The sequence below is a fragment of the Spermophilus citellus genome, assembly GCF_964194105.1.
Source record: "Spermophilus citellus genome assembly, chromosome: 11".
In the NCBI taxonomy this organism is placed as follows: Eukaryota; Metazoa; Chordata; class Mammalia; order Rodentia; family Sciuridae; genus Spermophilus; species Spermophilus citellus.
The window spans coordinates 136,333,030-136,353,824 of NC_138192.1; the positions used below are offsets into that span (position 1 = coordinate 136,333,030).

Genomic DNA, 20,795 nt, shown 5'->3' on the forward strand with positions numbered 1-20,795 from the left:
TCCTGGGGCTGCATCCTTCACACTGCTGCAGAAGCACCTGCGCGCCAGGTGAGATCGGGCACCCAGGTGAGCGTGACGTTCTCCTGCGCAGCGCGGTGCGGGGAAGGGCGGCTCCGCACGCGGCCCCCGGCAGCACGCGTCCTGCCAGCGCCCGGCACACCACGTGTCAGCGCAGTCCAGGGGCAGGCCGGCCCCTCCCCCCGCCGGCCGGAAGCGGGGGATGGCCCCGCCCCCGCCGCCGGCCAATCCGCACACGCGGCTCATGAATAGTGAGCGCGCCGCCGCCCCGCCCGCTCGCGCAGATCCCGAGCGCGGCCGCGGACGAAGATGGCGACTGCCATGTACTTGGAGCACTACCTGGACAGTAAGCGCCCGGGCCGCGCCGCCGCGCGCGGGCCCGCCCCACCCCGCGCCCCACCCCCGCGCGCGGACCCCGGGGCTCGGGCGGGAGCCGGGGCGGCGGGGCGGTGGCGGGCCGGTCCGGTCGGGCGGAGGTGGGGGGGCGGGCGCGGGGGGCGCGGTGCGGGGTCCGCCGCCTCGGCCGCGCCAATTCCAGGTGCGTCACTTCGGGGCGGGGCTGGCGGGTCGGCCCCGCCCCACCAGGCCCCGCCCCCTGGCTCTGCACCTGCGCGCGGCTCGCCCAGCGCTCGGGGCACCCCGCTTCTGCCCAGCTGCCCGCTGGCCGGGTGCGTGCGGTCGCGGCTTTGCCGGGTGCCCACCGGTGCTTTCCCGCAGAGGCCGAGGCAGGGGCGTCCTGCTTAGTGGGTTGACGTCCAAGGCAGGCCCGCGCGGTTTACAGGTGGTACCAGCTCGGTCCCCTGAGAGCGGGAGAGTGATTATTTCCCTCATGGCACAGAGGAGTAAATGAGGCCCCAGCGGGGCGTGGGATCCATGCCTTCCTCAAGGGACGCCCGGTTCCACCCTTTGCCAGAGGAGCGGGGCCGTCCCTGTTCCAGTGCCCACCAGGGGGCCTCCTAAGGCTAGTTTAAAATGAGGTTTTTCCTGTGCTACCCCCAGAGCACCTGCTGGGTGCAGGTCGGGAGCGAGACTCCCGTTTCCCTGCAGCTCTCTAGCAGATATCACGGGTGGTTTAAAAGTTAACAGAATATTACGAGACACAAAGGAACGACAGGTCAGGTGCTGCGGGTGCTGTCCCTTGGGCAGAGTGGAGAGGGCCAGGGGAGAGTATGGGGAGCCAGAGGCTGCGGTGAGTTTGTGCCCTGGGCCAATTGAGGAAGCCACAGTGCCTGACACCAGATTTGAAAGATTGGATGTAGGCTAAAAAGTATTGCCTTGGGGTGGAACAGAAGAGGGAGCCAACGTGGACATCTGCTGGGGGAGTGTCCCCTTGGACTAGAGGTGCAATGCAGACAGGAAAGCAGGTTGGTGTTCTCTCCAGCTGTCTCACAGGGTCACTGCTGGCTGCAGGGGCTATCTGTCACATGGGCTGCATTTCCAGTGCTCAGCTGTCCTATGTAGCCAGTGGCTGTTGTGCTGGGCAGGGAGGAGAGAACATGCTTGCCTTGGGTCCAGTGCCTGGTGCATTGCACTACAGGGCAAGGGAGAGATCAAGGAGGATGGGGTTCTGGCTTTGGAGGTCAGAGTTCACTGAGGGGGGTGATCTGAGTTGAGGAGTGGGTGGGGCTCCTGGGAGGAGCTGTGGCTGTCTCCCTGCCTCTGCTGGCTTCTCCAGCTTTGGTGGCTTTTCAAGCCAGCCAGTACAATTTGGGACCCACCTCTAGAAGAAGTTTTTTTTTTTTTTTTTTAAATGTTTATCTTTTAGTTTTTTTGGTGGACACACCTTTATTTTTTTATTTTTATGTGGTGCTGAGGATCGAACCCAGCGCCCCGTGCGTGCCAGGCGAGCGCGTTACTGCTTGAGCCACATGCCCAGCCCCTAGAAGGAGGTTTTAATCCCTCTGCTCTCAGACATGAGCAGAGACAGAAGCCAGTGAGCACATTGTTACAGACACCCAAGAAAGGCTAGGTGGCAGACCTTGCCCTCCTGGGAGGTACACGGCTCCATGTTTGTTTCAGGCATTGAGAACCTTCCCTGTGAACTTCAGAGGAACTTCCAGCTGATGCGAGAGCTGGACCAGAGGACAGAAGGTGGGTTTAGCAGAGCTGGGTGCTGACTCCAGCCAGCAGCTCCCAAAGCCAGAAGAGGAGGCAGTGGGGGATTGGAGGGCAGCCAGGGAGCTGAACCACTAGTGTCTTTGAGAGAGCGCGGGTACTGTTAAAGTCAGTTGTAGCTTCTTGGAGTTTTACACGTTTTCATGTCACATCTGTGTGTTTACACATGCATGTGTACATGTGCTGAGGGGGGGAGTGCTGGGGATGGAACCCAGGGCCTTGCTTATGCCAGATAGGTGCTCCACCTCTGAACTGCATCCCATGTGAGTGACATCTTAGCCATCGTCATTTTCAGTCACAGCACTTCTTGCTTTTTTTCTTTTCTTTTAAAAATTTCGTACTTCCAAACTGTACACGTAGGTTGAGTATCCCTTATCCAAAAGAAGTGTTTGAGATTTTTGATGTTTTCCAGTTGCAATGTTTGCATATGTATAATGAGCTATTTTGGGGATGAGACCTAGTCTACACACAAAATTTACATTTAGTGTGCACCTTGGACCCCTGACCAGTCAGAGTGCTAGAGAGTCCCAGAGCTCACAAGTGCATGCCATGAAGCGCACACCCCTGGAACACAGCTGCTTTGTGGGCAGCGGTGGTCATGTTCCAGGCAGGGCTTGGTTCTTGTTGGGCCAGCTCTTGCCACCACTTGGCCTTGTCACGCTGCTTTTAGCCTGGTGACATGTGGTGCATCTTCCACCAGATAAAAAAGCAGAAATCGACCTCTTGGCTGCAGAGTATATCTCCACAGTGAAGACCCTTTCCCCAGACCAGCGTGTGGCGCACCTGCAGAAGATCCAAAGCGCCTACAGCAAGTGCAAGGAGTACAGCGATGACAAGGTGCAGCTGGCCATGCAGACCTACGAGATGGTGAGGCTCTGGGTGCTGGGCGGGGGCTCCTGGGGCACTGCCCCCTGGGCCAGTTTGTCCATGTGGGTGCATGCTATATGAGCATGGCACCCCTGATCTGCTCCAGCCCCAGCCTGGGCTCTCTGTTGCCCCTGTGGGCTGAGCTTGCAGTCTGTCCCTGGACCCCTGTGGTACAAAGTCATCTTGTGATGCTGTGGGCTTCTGGAGTTTGAAGCTCACTCTGGGGTTCTGCTGCCTAGGTAGATGCCCCAGACTGCCAGATTTGGGGATTAAGCAGACTCTTTCTAAAAGGTTAGATTTGGGGCTAGAGTTGTAGCTCAGTGGCAGAGCACTTGACTAGCATGTGTGAGGCATTGGGTTTGATTCTTAGCACTGTATAAAAATAAGCAAATAAAATAAAGGTATGCTATCCATCTACAACTATGGAAACAAACAAACAAACAAACAAAACACGTTAGGTTTGGTTCATTGTCAGCAGGATGCACAGCAGAGTTTGAGGTGGTGGGTCGTCTCCAGGTATGGAAGAGTGCTGTCTCTCCGCCCTGTGGATGGTGGTGTGGCCCTGTGGATGAAGGAGGTCGGGTGCTGGGTGTGATGGCTGCTGCTCCACAGGAGTGTCTCCTCAGGAGCAGGGCAGTCACATCATCTTCTTCTTAGGTGTTGCTTCCACTGGTCCTGTGCCTGAAGCATGGTGGTGGTTCTGTTCACTGCCTTTCTTGCTTCAGGAGCTTACTCATTCTTTGGGTTTTTAGGCTAGGATCCTCCCTCGGGGAGGCTGTGACCGAGCCGGCAGGTGGCGCGTGTCCCTGCTGTGGGTTCCCGCAGGCCCGAGGGTGCTCTGGGTGTGGCTGGTGTCCTGGTGTGGCCGGGGTGGGGGCCGAGCTTGCAGAGAGATGCTGCTGTCACCTGCTGAAGAACAGCTGTTCTGGCTCCTCCTGAGGTGGAGGTCCACTTTGTTTTTCGATGGCTTTGTGGTGCTGGGGATAGAGCCCAGGGCCTGATGCCTGCGAGGCAAGTGTGGCCCCTGCACCCAGAATTGTCCCCTGCTTACCTCTGCATTTCACACCTGTTACTCATTGTTGCCATGCTCAGGTTTTTTCCAGGCAAGACTCTTTTGTTAGGAACATGGGGTTTCCAAAGGAGCCCTGCTTTGGCCTGTCCAGCTCACCCATGACTGGAGACCCAGCACTCGGGCTCCTCATGTGCCTGCGTCTCCAGGAGCTTCACTTGGACCTTTGAGTCCAACTTCCCAGTGTGTGTTTGCAGGTGGATAAACACATCCGGAGGCTTGATGCTGACCTGGCACGCTTTGAAGCCGACTTGAAGGACAAGATGGATGGCAATGACTTTGACAGCCCCGGAGGACGAGGGTTGAAAAGCAAGTGTGGTGTTCTTCCTGTTTGTCCTTGTTGGCTGGGGTTTTGAGCAGTTGTGCCTAACAGATGCGTTAGGAACTTGGTGGTGGACGTCGTATTTGGGTGAGTCTTGTTCTGCTGTAGTGAATCAGTGAAGGAGATTTGGGGTGATTTGGGTTTTTCCTGTTTTCCAGAAGGACGAGGTCAGAAAGAAAAAAGAGGCTCCCGGGGCCGTGGCAGAAGGACCTCAGAAGAAGATACTCCCAAGAAGAAGAAACACAAAGGAGGGTAAGGGGCTTTCTGCCCTTTCTATCAAGGAGCATGGTGCACACTGGTCAGGGGGTGGAGCAGCAGGACCCTGAGCCTTGTGCTCGCCCGGGCCAGGTGGCTCCTGGTCTGTGGGGCTTGGCGTGTGCTGAAGGGTCCATCCTGCCAGCATGCCAGGCCAGAGTATGTGTGCAGCAGCCAGTGCCTGCAGAGCCACTCTGCCCCTCATGCTACCCTCAGGAACTGCAGAGCCCTGGGTGCCACAGCAAGTGCTGGCCAGGCCCCCTTCCAAAGGGCGCATCTGTATCCCTCTGTTGGTTTTACATACATGTGTTTTGCATGTGTTCACTGTTAAATTGTGTGACTGTGTTTATTAAATGTATGTGTCATTTATCTTGAACTTCTTCAAGATATTTTACTTAATGGCCCCAGAGGCCTAGCGTCTCTGAAGTGACCTTTGCACTAGAAAGAACACAGCAGCTGCCCGGGGCCTCTGCAGGCATGGCTGCGGGCTAGGGAGAGGGCCCAGCCGGGCTCTCCTGACAGCAGGTTATCAGACTGGGCCTCGCTGCTTTTCCTTGTGTTGGGGTGGAACCTCCAGGCTCTGCCCTGTGAGGCGAACCTTCCCCCAGCGGTCACACAGCCCCTTACTTAGACTTCTAGATTGGCTTTACCAGGGGCACATGTGTGAGCAGTGAGATGTTCTGATCTCAAGTGTTCAGCTTTGTGCTGTAGCCAGGGTCTTTGTTACTGATTCAAGTTACTCTTGAGTCAGGTTTGGTACTAGGTGTTTTCCAACAGACTTGTCTGCCTTGATGGGTACAGTGGCTACTTCAGAGGCTGAGGCAGGAGGATCGCAGGTTTGAAGCTAGCCATAGCAACTGAATGAGACTCCATCTCAAAATAAAAATTAAAATAAAGGGCTGGGGATGTGGCTCAGTGGTCAAGTGCCCCTGGGTTCAATTCCCAGTACCAAAAAAAGCAAACAAAAAACCTGATAATTTATGAGGAATTTTTTTTTTTTTTTTTGTGGTATTAGGATTGAACCAGAGGGTGCTTTAGCTCTACCATTCACATCCTACCCATTCTTGCATTTTTATTTATTCATTTATTTTTGGTACTGAGGATTGAACTCGGGCACTTGACCACTGAGCCACATCCCCAGCCCTGTCTTATATTTTATTTAGAGACAGAATCTCTCTGAGTTGCTTGGTGCCTCTTTTTTACTGAGGTTGGCTTTGAACTTGCGATCCTCCTGCCTCAGCTTTCCAAGCTGCTGGGACCACAGGCGTGTGCCACTGCACCAGGTTGTTGTGTTTTTGTATTTTTTTTTTTTGTAGTTGGACAGAATGTTTTTACTTTATTTATTTTCATGTGGTGCTGTGGATTGAACTCAGCGCCTCACGCATGCTAGGCAAGCGCTCTACCACTGAGCCCAGCCTCGCACCTGGCTTTATATTCATTTTGAGACAGGTCTTGCTAAGTTACCCAAGCTGGGCTTGAACCTGCAGTCCATGTGCCTCGGCCTCTGGAGTCACTGGGGTCACAGGTGCGGACCACTGTGCCTGGCATATCCTCAGGTCTTTTGACAGCAGACGGCCATGGCTCCTGTTATTGAGGGTCTGCTGGGGTGAGCCGTGCTGATGACTGCCCTCTCCTAGTCCTGATGCTGGTGGTCTGCTCTGGTCTGTCCTGACCTCAAGAGAGCTGGCCTTCAGTCTCCGTGGCTTCTGCTGGGGGTTTTCCTCTGTCTGTGTCTGCTCTTTGTTGTGTCCTTCCATCTGCTCAGCTTGGGTTCAGTTTGCTTTTCTTTTTCTGGCATTTTAAGATGTGGGTTGCCTAGATCATTTATATTTATACCTTCTAATTTGTTTCAGTTGCAAATTCCTTACATTTTGATATGTTGGGTTTTAATTTTTATTTCATTTGAAATATTAAAAAACTTTCATTCTGATTTTCCTTGACCTAAAACTCATATAGAAGTATGTGTCTCGATTTCTAATTTGGGATTTTCCTGGTAACTCACTGATTTTACTTTTTAGATGTGTTGTGATCAGAACATCCTGTTCTGAAACCCTGTGCAGGCAGTGGAGATGAGCGTGGTGGCCCCACGCAGGGCACTTGATGGAGTGTGGTCCCACTCTGCTGGGTGGTGTCCTGAGGGCCAGCCAGGCCCCGGCCCACAGTGCTGCTCAGGCTGTGTGTCTGGCTGATGCTCTGGGTGTGGGGCCTCTCACCTCCAGCTCAAGCTCTGTCTCCTCTCCTTCTAGTGCTCTTTCCTTTTTTTTTGGCACTGGGGATTGAACCCAGGGGCTCTTTACTACTGAGCCACATCCCAGACCATTTTTATTTTTTATTTTGAGACTAGGTCTCACTAAGTTGCTGAAGCTGGCTTTGAACTTGTGCTCCTCCTGCCTCAGCCTCCCCAGTCACTGGTATTACAGGTGTGTGCCACCATATTTGGCTCGTCCTTTATTTTCAACACATTTATTTTTTGTTTTGAGTGTGTTTGTTTTTCTTTCTTTTTTTGGGGTACATAACCATTGAGTTTCACCCCAGCCCTTTTTTATTTTTATTTTTTGTGGTGTTGGGATTGAACCCAGTGCCTTGTGCATGCAAGGCAAAGCACTCTACCAACTGAGCTATATCCCTGGCCCCCTTTTATATTTTTTATTTTGAGAAAAGGTCTTACTAAGTTGCTGAGGCTGGCCTCAAACTTGCCATCCTCCTACCTCAGCCTCCTGAGCTGCTGGGATCACAGTTGTGCACCAGTATGCCTGGCGAGTGGGTTTCTTATATGCAGCAAATAGCTGAGTCCTTTTTTTCTAGACTGGCAGTCTCTGCTCTGTGATTGTGCTAAGTGTGTGTAGGTGATAATATGATTGTGTCTAGATCTCCTCTCTGGTAGCGTTCTCCCTGACAGTTGGATTTGTCAGGCATGTTGTTAGTGTTCTTTTCTTTCCTGCTGTTGTACTAGCTGCTCTAGGAGGTGTGCTGTTGTGTGAACTCACTCAGAGGACCCCACATAGTGTGCTGGACACACTGGACATGTGGATACCGTGCTCTGCCTGTGTCCATCCTGCTCTGTGCCCATCAGGCACCGTCCTGGGTGTAGCATGAGCCTTTCCTGAGTCCAGTCTCCCAGGCGCACCAGGTTCTGACCTGGCATATGTGTGCTGGGGGGCTGGACTCTGGTGGTGGATGGTGGGCAGTTAGCAGGGGCTGAGGGGCTGGGAGGTGGTGGCCAAGGGCATGCTCCTTTGGGTGAGCAGGACGTCAGGGACCCCCTGTGCCAAGTGGTGCTGTGTAGGTGACAGTAAGTGGAATCTTGAAGACTGAGGCGACTGCAGCTCACACATAGAGGTCACCCCTGGGTGCTGTCGAGGCCCCTTTGCCTGGACTGTCTTCTGCGGTAGTCACAGGTCACCTGTGGAGACAAGTCCTCTGGGTTCTTGTTTCTCTGGAAATGTCTTTGTTTTGCCTCTTTGTTTTTTGCATGGTGCTGGGGATTGAACCTGGGGCCTCTGGGCCTGCCCAGCAAGCTCTGTGCTGAGTCCCAGCCCCGGTCCTCTCTTCCACTTTTGAAGGACAGTTCTGCTGGAGGTAGATCTTGAGGTTTGTCTTGCTTTCTTTTTTTTTTTTTTTAATTTTATTTTTTTTATTGGTTGTTCACAACATTACAAAGCTCTTGACATATCATATTTCATACATTAGATTGAAGTGGGTTATGAACTCCCAATTTTACCCCAAATGCAGATTGCAGAATCACGTCGGTTACACATCCACAATTTTACATAATGCCCTATTAGTAATTGTTGTATTCTGCTACCTTTCCTATCCCCTACTATCCCCCCTCCCCTCCCCTCCCATCTTCTCTCTCTACCCCATCTACTGTAATTCATTTCTCTCCTTGTTTATTTCCCCATTCCCCTCACAACCTCTTATATGTAATTTTGTATAGCAATGAGGGTCTCCCTTCATTTCCATGCAATTTCCCTTTTCTCTCTCTTTCCCTCCCATCTCATGTCTCTGTTTAAAGTTAATCTTTTCTTCCTGCTCTCCCTCCCTACTCTGTTCATAGTTGCTCTCATTATATCAAAGAAGACATTTGGTATTTGTTTTTTAGGGATTGGCTAGCTTCACTAAGCATAATCTGCTCTAGTGCCATCCATTTCCCTGCAAATTCCATGATTTTGTCATTTTTTATTGCTGCGTAATACTCCATTGTGTATAGATGCCACATTTTTTAATCCATTCATCTATTGAAGGGCATCTGGGTTGGTTCCACAGTCTAGCTATTGTGAATTGTGCTGCTATGAACATCGATGTGGCAGTATCCCTGTAGCATGCTCTTTTAAGGTCTTCAGGGAATAGTCTGAGAAGGGCAATAGCAGGGTCAAATGGTGGTTCCATTCCCAGCTTTCCCAGGAATCTCCAAACTGCTTTCCAAACTGGCCACACCAATTTGCAGTCCCACCAGCAATGTACAAGTGTACCCTTTTCCCCACATCCTTGCCAGCACTTGTTGTTGTTTGACTTCATAGTGGCTGCCAATCTTACTGGAGTGAGATGGTATCTTAGGGTGGTTTTGATTTGCATTTCTCTGACTGCTAGCGATGGTGAGCATTTTTTCATGTACTTGTTGATTGATTGTATATCCTCCTCTGAGAAGTGTCTGTTCAGGTCCTTGGCCCATTTGTTGATTGGGTTATTTGTTATCTTATTGTCTAATTTTTTGAGTTCTTTGTATACTCTGGATATTAGGGCTCTATCTGAAGTGTGAGGAGTAAAAATTTGTTCCCAGGATGTAGGCTCCCTATTTACCTCTCTTATTGTTTCTCTTGCTGAGAAAACACTTTTTAGTTTAAGTAAGTCCCATTTGTTGATTCTTGTTATTAACTCTTGTGCTATGGGTGTCCTATTAAGGAATTTGGAGCCCGACCCCACAATATGTAGATCGGAGCCAACTTTTTCTTCTATCAGACGCAGAGTCTCTGATTTGATATCAAGCTCCTTGATCCATTTTGAGTTAACTTTTGTGCATGGCGAGAGAAAGGGATTCAGTTTTATTTTGTTGCATATGGATTTCCAGTTTTCCCAGCACCATTTGTTGAAGATGCTATCCTTCCTCCATTGCATGCTTTTAGCCCTTTATCAAATATAAGATAGTTGTAACTTTGTGGATTAGTCTCTGTGTCCTCTATTCTATACCATTGGTCCACCCGCCTGTTTTGGTACCAATACCATGCTGTTTTTGTCACTATTGCTCTGTAATATAGTTTGAAATCTGGTATCGCTATACCGCCTGATTCACACTTCCTGTTTAGAATTGCTTTTGCTGTTCTGGGTCTCTTATTTTTCCATATGAATTTCATGATTGCTTTATCTATTTCTACAAGAAATGCCGTTGGGATTTTGATTGGCATTGCATTAAACCTATAGAGAACTTTTGGTAATATCGCCATTTTGATGATGTTAGTTCTGCCTATCCATGAACAGGGTATATTTTTCCATCTTCTAAGATCTTCTTCTACTTCTCTCTTTAGGGTTCTGTAGTTTTCATTGTATAAATCTTTCACCTCTTTTGTTAGGTTGATTCCCAAGTATTTTATTTTTTTTGAGGATATTGTGAATGGAGTGTTTTTCCTCATTTCCGTTTCAGAAGTTTTGTCGCTGATATACAGAAATGCCTTTGATTTATGCGTGTTGATTTTATATCCTGCCACTTTGCTGAATTCATTTATTAGCTCTAGTAGTTTCTTTGTAGATCCTTTTGGGTCTTCTAGGTATAGAATCATGTCATCCGCAAATAGTGATAATTTAAGTTCTTCTTTTCCTATTTTTATGCCTTTAATTTCTTTCGTCTGTCTAATTGCTCTGGCCAGTGTTTCGAGAACTATGTTGAACAGAAGTGGTGAGAGAGGGCATCCCTGTCTTGTTCCAGATTTTAGAGGGATTGTCTTGCTTTCTATTTTCATTAATAACGATGTTCTGTGTTCTTTTGTCTCCTGTAATTTCAGATGAGAAGTCAGCAAAACCTTTGTTCCCATTATTGACATTTTCTCTCTTTTTTCTGTAAGATTTCTCTCTAATACTGACTGATAGCAACTTGAAAATGATGTGTCCCCCACCCCCTAGTACTGGGGATTGAACCCAGGGCCTCATGCATATTTGGCAAGCACACTACCACTGAAGTGTACCCCCAGCCCTTTAAATATTTCGAGTCAGGATCTCACAAGTTCCAGGGAAAGGACTTGAACTTATGACCCTCCTCCTCAGCCTCCTGAGCTGCCAGGATCACAGGCAGAGTTCTGATGGCCTGTCTGACCTTGGGTGTCAGGGAGATGGGGGCGGAGTCAGCTGCCCTCTCCCCCAGCAGTGTGCACTCTCCTGGCCCAGGCAGGTGGAGCCGGGTGGAGGGCTGTGTCTGCAGCAGACCCAGTGCCCCTTGGGCCTCAGGCTGCCAGGTGAGGCCTTCCTGGCCCTGAACCCTGCCCGTGTCCTGTGAGTGGCAGCTGCATGAAGGCCCTGGCATGTGGTGGTGACGCTGGCTTGTGTGGCAGGGTGGGCTCTTGGTCCCAGGAGACGGGTAGATCCTCCCTCAGCTGCAGGTCTGTTCTCCTGGCCCCAGTGCCTCTGACATCTGTGAATGTTTGTTTGTTTTTTTGGGGGGAGGTTACTGAAGATTGAACCCAGGGTGCTTAACCACTGAACTATATCCCCAGCCTTTTTTATATTTTTTATTTAGAGACAGGGTCTCGCCTCGCTAAGTTGCTGAGGCTGGCTTTGAACTCGTGCAGCCTCCCAAACCTCTGGGATGACAGGCTGAGCCACCGCACCTGACTTCAATGTGGTTTTGAATTTCCTGGACTTGATTTTTCCGGCTTGGAGGGCAATGCACATGGAGCCTTTGGCCTGCTCCTCACTGAGAATGCTCCCCAGGGCACCCTGGGTGAGAGGATTGGCACTGGGGTTTCCAGGGGGCGTGGGAGCCCCGCCCCTCTCTCTGACACTACAGGAGGGACCCGTGCCTGGTGGGACTGGCTCTCAGGTGGCAGCTTACAGGTAGCCATGGGCCTGCCCAGCAGGAGCTGCATTGTGCCTGGTGCCAATTCCTGTCCAGTAGCAGGAGGAGGCCATAGCTCACTGCTTCCAGGCTTATCTGCTGGACAGGTGGCAGTAACCATGTGGATGGTGTGATGAGGGGCCTGTGGGACCTGGCTGCATCTGCTTATGTGCAGGTCCAGGTCCTCTGTGGCCCCTGAGTGGCCATTTTATAGGTGTTGAGGCCAGTGGGGTGCCCTGAGGCCCCCAGCTCTGTTGTGTGCAGCCATTGTGGAGGACTAGAGGGGTCCCAGGAGGTAGCCAGGTGGATGTGAACCCAGGACTCCTGGGGCTAGTGTGGGAACTGGTGTGGCTACAAGGACCTGGCCCTGTAAGGACAAGGCGCACAGGAACTTGCCTGTGCAGTGGTTTTCAGTGTGGGCTTGGAGTCCCTGCTTCATTCCCGGAGCCCTTTTCCCTGGGGGACCTAGGATGGTGCCTGGTTCCAAGTTCCTGTGGCTCGCTTACCTCCGGGGCCAAGCCAAGGGGCCATCCTGAGAGGAATATCCCAGATCTCCAACTGCTTCCCGTCTTGGAGACGTGCGCCACAGAGCCTGACTTTCTACTAAGGCAGGCCTGCGTGGGGCCAAAGGCCGTTTCTTCTGTAGCCTCTGATCCCGAAGCGTGGACACTGGGGCTCCTGCAGTGCTGGGAGGTCCACTGGCCTGTCTGGCCAGGGGAGCCCGTTACACCTGGAACCAGTGGGACCAGCGCTAGCTGGTGGCCAGCCACTGATAGCGGGGTTGCCCAGCTCCTGAGGACCAGCCGCCTGTGGGGTCCTTGCTGGGTGACAGGGATCTGGAGCAGCAGGGCAGGCTGCTGCTCTGGGGTGTGGCTGTGGGGCCCCGGTGCACTTTCCAGCTGAAGGAGTTTGAGTGGACAGACCGCGAGACCTCTGTTGTCAGGGTTTGCCACCTTAGAGGCTGCAGCCAGGCTGCGTGATGACGCAGACAGGAAAGGTGACTGAGCCACGGAGTGCCACATGCCTCAGGAAAAACAGAGCTGTTTCCAGACCTGAAGGACGATTGTGACGTGCTTGGAAGCAAGATTGACAGAGCACATGGACTTGGACAAGTTTTTGTGGCATGGATTTCAGATATAAGAGAGAATCCCTTGTTTCCAGAGATGCAGAGACAGTGGAAGAGCTGATTGCCTACGGGGGAAGGGGCTGGGCTCCTGGAGCCCTCTTGAGCTCTGGGCGGACATTGTGCTGGAGTGTGTGTGTGTCTGAGTGGGTGGGAGGTGCTGCAGAGCCTGTGGTGTGGTGTGGCCCCAGTGTGGTGGCAGCAGGTTGGGGGGAGGGGGGAGGAGGGAGGGGTCTGGGCCCAGCTGCTGCTCAGAAACCCAGGGAAGGCTGAGCAGGAGTGCGGTGACAGGCTCCCAAGCTGCTGGGGCTGTGGATTTGGGGTCAAGGTCTCTGTGTACATGTGTGGAAGCCTGGGCACAGGATGCACTGGACTTCTCGTGGGGGATGGCACATCAGGCAAGTGGTGGGGGTGCTGGGGAGTGCCGTGACCCCGGAGCAGTGTGGGATGGGGTGCAGGCAGGCTTCTCTCAAACGTCAGCTGTCCCTGGTGGGTCGGGTTGCATGTGAGCCCCCAGGGAGGTGGCTGGGAGCCGAGGAGGGCCGAGGAGGGCCGGCAGGACTGGTAGACCTCAAGGTCCTGTCCCCTAGTCCAGCGGCCTCGGCACCCTGGCGGTGGGAGGGGGGTGCACCCTCCTGTCTGCTGCCCTTGCTGCCCCTCTCATTCCCGCTTGGGGATCTGGGGGTCGTCAGGTGCAACGTCGCCTGGTGGCTGCTCACATCCACACCAGTTTTCTGGCCGCAAGCTCGTAGGAGAGCACAGTGTGGTCAGAGAGGTTTAGAGGTTGTCCTCGAAAAATGTGCCTTCAGAGCAGCGCTGGGAATGTCACCGGATCCTAGCTGGCGGTCGGGAAGCTGAAGGCGAGTCCGTGAGTAGCCTGGAGCCCACCGCAGGTTTCCTCCTGGGCAGCCACCTGCGAGGGGACCGGGCCACAGGCCGAGGGTGGCGCCCCCCGCCCCGCCGTCAGCGCCTTGCCTCCCGCAGGTCTGAGTTCACGGACACCATCCTGTCCGTGCACCCCTCGGATGTGCTGGACATGCCTGTGGATCCCAACGAGCCCACCTACTGCCTGTGCCACCAGGTGTCCTACGGGGAGATGATCGGCTGCGACAACCCAGACGTGCGTGCGGGGGGCGGGGCCGGGGGCGCGGAGGGGGTCTTGTGGGCGTCGCCGGCCTGCGAGGCCTGTGACGTGGCTTTCCCTTTCCTTTTCAGTGTCCCATCGAATGGTTCCACTTTGCCTGCGTGGACCTCACCACGAAGCCCAAAGGAAAGTGGTCAGTACGGGGTGCTGCAGGTGCCTGCTGCGCCGCCCCCCCCCCAGGCTGTGACCAAGCCGGCAGGTGGCGCGTGTCCCTGCTGTGGGTTCCCGCAGGCCGAGGGTGCTCTGGGTGTGGCTGGTGTCCTGGTGTGGCCGGGGTGGGGGCCGAGCTTGCAGAGAGATGCTGCTGTCACCTGCTGAAGAACAGCTGTTCTGGCTCCTCCTGAGGTGGAGGTCCACTTTGTTTTTCGGTGGCTTTGTGGTGCTGGGGATAGAGCCCAGGGCCTGATGCCTGCGAGGCAAGTGTGGCCCCTGCACCCAGCACTGGTGGTGAAAATCTGAAATGAAGGTGCTGTTCTTGTGCCCGGGGCATTCTGGAGCAGGTGGAGCATAAGCCAGGGTCCCTGCAGAAGGGCTCTGTCTGATGGACAAGTGGCTTAGGAGGTTCCCACGCTCCTTCCCGCGCATATGTGGTCCTGTGCTCAGTAGCGGCAACTGTTCAGCTGTGGTTCCTAAGACTTCATTTTATTTATTTGTTTATTCTGGGGACAGATACTGGGGATTGAACTCGGTGGGCACCTGACCACTTAGCCACATCCCCATCCCTATTTTGTACTTTATTTAGAGACAGTGTCTCACCTCACCATTGCTGAGGGTGATTTGAACTCGAGATCCTCCTGCCTCAGCCTCTTGAGCCACTGGGATTACAGGTGTGCACCATTGCAACCATCCAAGATTTTATTTTAGAAAATTTTGGTTTTAGTTAGGCACTGTAGTGAATGCCTTTCATCCCAGCAAGTGGGGAGGCTGAGGCAGGAGGAAGGTAAGTTCGAGACCAGCTTCAGCAACTTAGGCCCTGTCTCAAAAAATAAAAATAAAAAGGACTAAGGATGCAGCTTGGTGCAAGAGCACCCCGGGTTCAATGCCTAGTAACATGAAAATGGGTACATGGACACACAGGGGGGACTGGGATGCAGCTTGGTTTTGGTGGCACGTACCCAGGTTCAATCCCCAGAACCAAAGACAACACAGCAAAACTTGGTTTTGTCCACTTGTGTGAAGTGCGTGGTCTTCAGTGCAGTTGTGGAAATCCTGCCTCAGCCCCAGGGCTGGTCACACTGATCTGCTGGTGTGTGCATAGATGGATGCTCCCACAGAGCGCGCTTGGGTGTCAAGTGTGTGTGGTTTTCTGGGGTGCACACTGTGTCTGCCTAGGGGTGGCCCACTGGAGTTCTGAGAAGGGGCATGGCAGGTACCTGGCTGTGCCCACCGGGTAGGATGGTGGTCCTGGGCTGAAGAGGGGGCCTGGTGTAAGCAAGTTTGTGTCTACAGAATTTGCAGGTGGGACTGCTGCCTACCTGTGTGAGCGGGCCTGGGAGCTGGTGGTTGTCCATCGCTGTGCCTCCAGGCAGGACTGGGGTGGGGCACAGTGCCCTCTTCCTGGTCTTTCAGATCTTGGTGTGCAGCTAGTTGGGTGAGGTGTGAAGCTGGTGGCTGCTGGGCAGGCCTGTGTTCCTGACTGCTGGAGCTCGGAGCCTCTGAGTGTGGAGGGCCCCGAGTGCTCTCAGGCCCACAGCCTGTAGGAGGTGTAAAGGGGCTGCGTGAGGAGCCTCCTGACTCATGAGTGGCCACCAGATCCAGGAGGTCCAGGAGAGTCTGAGGATTCAGAGCCCAGGGGCCCTGTGGGTAGTGCGGGTTCCAAGCCTGGGTCCACCTGACAGGCCTGCACCCACTCCACACCCACATGTCCTCCCCTGCCAGTGACCAGGGCCGGGTGGCCACTGCTGCTGTGCACCATCCACTTCAAGCACCTGTGGTAGCTTTTCGCCGAGGGAAGCTGCCCGCTGTGTCTAGTCTGCCCCGGGAGGTGTGGGGGTGGGCTGGGTGCCCTGTGCACTGGCGGAAGTGACCCAAGGGCCGGTCCCTGTGCCCTTCTTGCCGCAGGTTCTGTCCACGGTGCGTTCAGGACAAGAGGAAGAAGAAGTGAGGAACGGCTGTGTTCCTGGGAGATGAGTCCACAGGCTCTTTCGTCCACGTCGCAATACGTTTTTGATTTTAAAACTACCTTATTTGACTGATATTTAATAACTCAATGGCCAGTTGTAATTCTGGATATTTCTTAAGCGAGAAACCACCAGGCCCTGTTTGCACAGAGGACAATCTCACAGGACCTGCCACAGTGACTTTCTTCAGGCCCTGAGCTGAGCGTGGTGGCCACTGAGCCAGCCCAGGGTCCTGGGGTGGGTGTTGGTGAACTTGGGCTGCCAGGCCAAGTGCTCAGTGTGGGGGACGTTTTACCTGGTGCACTGCCACCACTTTGCCACCGGAGTTACCATAAGCACATCTGACTTTCTGAGAGCGCAGTATGGCTGGGTGCCAGGACCTGACTCCAGGGACCATGGACTGGGCTGGACACCTCCTGTGTGTCTGGTGCCGGAGCTCTTCCCAGGAGCTCTGGCCTCAGACCACGCCTCTGTCTCTGCACTGCCTTTTCAGTCTGGACGCTGGTCTGGTCCTCCCGGGGATTCGCCTCTGGAGTGGCTGGGTCTGCCTGGGCCCCAGGCTGGGTTCCGCTGCTCTGGGGCCTCTGACTTTTTACTGTGAAGATGAAATTGTTGTAAGAGCATGAAGACCTGTCTGTCTGCAGTGAGTCGTCTGCCAGGAGCTGCTGGGGACCTGTGCTGCACACCTAGGGCTTCGGTCGTGGCACCGTCTGTGAGTCTGCTGTGCCCAGCAGCAGGGCTATGATGGAGCCAGTGTGGTCGGCACTCGCACACCAGCACTGCAGCGTCTGGGGATGTTGGGGATGTGACATCCATGCCAGGACCTCAGGGCGGCTTCCGGGGGCCTCCTTAGCTGCAAAGCCTCTGGCACGTACACCAGAGTCCAGGGTTTGCTGAGAACCCAGAGGCTGCTCCTGTTCTCCCACCAGAGGAAGAACCCAGGGTGGGCGGGAGACAGCCCAAGGAGGGCCTCGTCTGTCCACGGAAGTCACTGGGGCCACCTGTTTGTCCCCTCTGCTGGCCGTGTTTGTATTTTCCTGTCAGGGCTGTGGCCCTGAGTGTGCCGGGGGAGCACTCTGCCACTGAGCCACACCCACCCTTTGTACCCCTCCCTGGGGTTTCACTGAGGGGAGGAATCCAGCAGGACGGCACCGGGCAGGCACCGGGCAGCCCTGTGTCTTCGGCTCACGTGCATGTGGAATGCAGGCCTCTGTGGTTCCCACAGCTCAGTCTGGCAGCTCACTCCTAGTGGCCTGCCTTCAGGGCACATGGGGAGGGCCTGCTCCTGTGCCCACGGTGTGAGTGGCCGGTGCTGGCCATTCGCAGAGTCAGGTGCCAGGTGGGTGAGGGTGGAGGGCTGGCCATCCATCCCTGTCAGGTCCCCAGGCCAGAAGCTTCCTGAATCCTGGCCGTCCTGCGCTCAGAAGCCACAGGGTGGAGGCCCGCTTAGTCTCTGCCACAGCTGTGACACGGGGCGTGTGCTTCCTTTTCATGGTTGTGGTTGACACAGGTATTCAAGGATGACGGAGAATACATTGTGGGAAACTTTTCTTTGCTCTTCCTCCTCCTGGGTGCTGGGTCACCCAGGGCCTCACGTGCTGCTGTTACAATTTTTTTCAAGGACAGGAATCTTCACCGGAGGCTGCGGACCCTGCCTCGGGCAGGCTGCTCCCGTCTCACATCCTCACATCCTCCCTGGGGAGTAGGTGTGTGGCATGTGGCGGGCCCAGGCTGGTCAGTGTTCTGTTCTGGCATCCTGGAGGTGAGGACTCCCTGCCACCGTGTGTCCCTCTCTGTGGCTTTGGTTCTCTTTTTTTAAGTCTTTGTTTTTTTATGTTTACTTTTGCTAGTTAAAATAATATCACCAAAAATAATATGCATATAGCTTTGGGAGAAACAACAGGAAGTGCATGCAGAATTCTTTGGGGGTGTTGTCTGGGCCCTGATGGGCTTTTGTCCCGCTGGTGCTCCTGTCTGGGTGGGGGGAATCCGGGGTGGTTGGCTGGAAAGGAACTTGGCCCCAGACACTGCTCCAGAGGCCTGGCTGCCTTCACCTGGAGCCCTGCAGGTGGCCACAGAGTCGGCCTACCTGGTGCACTGAGGGCATCTGCCAGCCCTGGGTTACTGGCAGTGTCCCCCCACGAGGGTGGGTGTCCTCCGTGGTGTGAGTCCCTGTGGGCGAGGGCACGGGAGGAACGGGTCTGGCTGCCTCTGTGCTGTGTCCATCGGGGATCCCAGAAAGACGGCCTGCTGGGTGTGCAGGGAGAGGCTGGTAAGCACCCTACACCTGCAGGTGTGCTGGTCTGGAGTGGCTTAGACAAGGACATGGGCTGGATGACACCACCAGCAGCTGGTTGCCCCCAGTCCCTTCCCCTGGGCAGGTTGGGACTGCAGGCAGGGACTTGGGAGGCTGTATCAGGCAGGCCTGCTGGAGCAGCGAGGAGCCTGGCCTGTCTCTGAACCCAGGCAGGGACCACTTTGAGCAATAACACCAACCCGGGCACGGCTTCCCAGGCAGAGCATGGCCCAGGTTACCCTCGTAGCGCTGGGGGTTGTGGCTGTAGTTTGAAATAGCATGAGGGATGTTTGTTCTGGGCACTGAAGACTTAAGGTTTTCCCAGATGCTCAGAGAGCAACCATGGGCCTCCGCCAACTGCGTTGAGAGGAATTTCAAAGCAGGGGAGCGGTGGGAAAGTGTCCTTCTAGGTGTGCAGAGCCTTTCCCTGGCTGTTCTTGGTTGCTCCACCATGTTTCATCCAGCTTTAACATGAATGTCACTTTTTATTTTCAAGGAATTATTATCTATGTCCCCTTTGTAAAGGAAAGATGCTATTGTAAATCTTTTTATTAAATAATGTAAAGATGCATATCTGTATTTTTGGATCATGTTATAGATTATGGATATATTGTTTAATAAAGTATTTTTTGGAACAAATGCTTACAGGTGGATCCTTTTGAGAAACAGTTGTTAGGTTCCTGATTTGCACCGGGCATAATCACCAACTCTGAAGGGCTGTGCCGAGTGCTGGAGGAGAGTTGTCGGGAACTTCGTGGTCTGTGGCCTGGCTGGGACCCTGGGCCTCACCTGGGTTGGGTGCTTGGGAAGGTTGGTGTCAATCCGGGCTTGCTGTGTTGAAGCCGTTGAAGTGGGTCCCCACCTCCCAGGGGAGAGGTGCATAAATGGGCCGGCACGGGGGGTGGGAGGGTGGGGGGTGTGTGCAGGTGGATGGTGTGCGAGGGTGGATGGTGTGCGAGGGAGGCTGTGACCTCCTGGAGCAGGAGGCTTGCTCTCCAGGACAGCATAGGTGTCGGGAGCCCTGGGGGAGCTGTCACCACAACATACCTCAGACGGGAGGCTTAACAGAATTAATCTCCCAGTTCTAAAGGTTGGAAGTCCAAGGTCAAGGTGCCAGCAAGGTTGGTGTCTGTGGGCTCTTCCCTTGGGCTGCCGACAGCCACCTTGTCACTGGGTGCTCAGATGGAGTGCAGGAGCACTGGTGTCTTTCATGGGCACATGGCCCTATCTCGTCAGGGTGCCAGCCCTGGAACTTCATTAACCTAATTACCTCTTGGAAGGCCCCGTTCTTAAATATTGGGCTTAGGGTTTTCCTATAAGAATTTGGGGGGCGGGGAAGACGTAAGGAGCTTCGCTTCGTAGGACTATTCCCCCAGGCAGTGTTAGAGCAACCTGGTTAGATGGGCTTCCTGCTGAAGAGGAGGTGAAATTCTAGTGCCAGGGCCAGCAGCAATTGCTGCTCTGTCCTCTGGGCAGGCCCCAGGTCACCTCCAACCGCCTGCCAGGTGCTGAACCCTGGGAAAAGGAAGACCCAGTTCTTTCTTGGGTTGGTCAGTTTTTCATCACTGTGACCAAAATTCCCCACAATAAAATGCTTGTGTTGCATGAATGGTGCTGGGCTGAGATGCTTCCCACATCCCTATCTGACCTACCTGCGCAGGTGGGCAGCTCTTCAGGAATGTGGTCACTGAGACACAGGACATGGCCCCAGCTGCAGGTCCAGTAGGGTGTTGCTTCATCCATGTCCTCCTGGCCTGCAGCAGGCCACTGTTGGCTCGCTACAGTCTCCAAAGGTGGAGAAGCAACCACACACCTCTGTGACCCCTGCACGGCCCTGCGTGGGCTCCTCGGCATGCCGAGGTCTAAACGTCCCGTGGAACATCCTCTGGTCTTCTTCACTGAGGACAAGTGGAACCGGATGAGTTGGACAGACCACACTGGAGACCCGTGGGAGACAGGGCGGGAGATGAGCCCTTCTCAGCACACTGTCAAGAAAGGGGACAGTTGTTTTAAGGATTCAGTTTAGGGTGTGCTGGGCTCAAAGGGCAGAAGGGAACCTGGAGGCAGCCATGATTGAGGGAGCCAGCGACAACCTGGCCGGTCCCCAGGGGGCATGGGGGAGGGCTGCCTGGACCCCAGCAGGGATTGTCTCAGGAGGCTGCTGCTCAGCAGAACCTGCTGATGCTGCCATGGGTGCCTGGAGAGGCGAGGCTCAGCTGGCCTGAGGGCTGGGCAGGTGCTCAGGAGAGGGCTACCCTCTAAGCTCCCAGGTGTGGGAATCCCAGGTGTGGGAATCCCAGGTGTGGGAATCCCAGGTGTGGGCCCTCCTTCAAGGAAGCGTTCCTGCTGCTGTCACTTTCCTCACCTGAGTGGTGTCTTCCTGGTGTCCAGGGTGCCAGTGACCCCTGGGGAGACAGGCCTCTA

General features: G+C 54.3%; 1 protein-coding gene across 2 annotated transcripts; it reads left to right on the forward strand.

The window, feature by feature from the left end:
- The first annotated feature begins 283 nt into the window (after positions 1–283).
- ING5 (inhibitor of growth family member 5) lies at positions 284–19,009 on the forward strand. Of its 2 annotated transcripts, XM_081262356.1 has the most exons (8): positions 284–364; positions 2,038–2,109; positions 2,834–3,000; positions 4,267–4,378; positions 4,550–4,643; positions 13,796–13,931; positions 14,027–14,088; positions 16,017–19,008. In XM_081262356.1, the coding sequence occupies exons 1-8, from the start codon at positions 328–330 to the stop codon at positions 16,057–16,059; spliced, it is 723 nt and encodes a 240-aa protein (XP_081118482.1). In that variant the 5' UTR covers positions 284–327; the 3' UTR covers positions 16,060–19,008. The 2 variants fall into 2 exon arrangements, with proteins under 2 accessions (XP_081118482.1, XP_081118483.1); XM_081262357.1 differs by lacking the exon at positions 2,038–2,109 and having other exon boundaries at positions 288–364; positions 16,017–19,009.
- Positions 19,010–20,795: the final 1,786 nt, after the last annotated feature.

What these genes read in the sequence shown, in the direction of transcription:
- ING5 (XM_081262356.1), top strand. Translation starts at nt 328, where the DNA reads ATGGCGACTGCCATGTACTTGGAGCACTACCTGGACA. An exon ending in CTTGGAGCACTACCTGGACA is followed by an intron (nt 365 to 2,037) that starts GTAAGCGCCCGG and finishes TGTTTGTTTCAG; the next exon opens with GCATTGAGAACCTTCCCTGT. An exon ending in CCATGCAGACCTACGAGATG is followed by an intron (nt 3,001 to 4,266) that starts GTGAGGCTCTGG and finishes GTGTGTTTGCAG; the next exon opens with GTGGATAAACACATCCGGAG.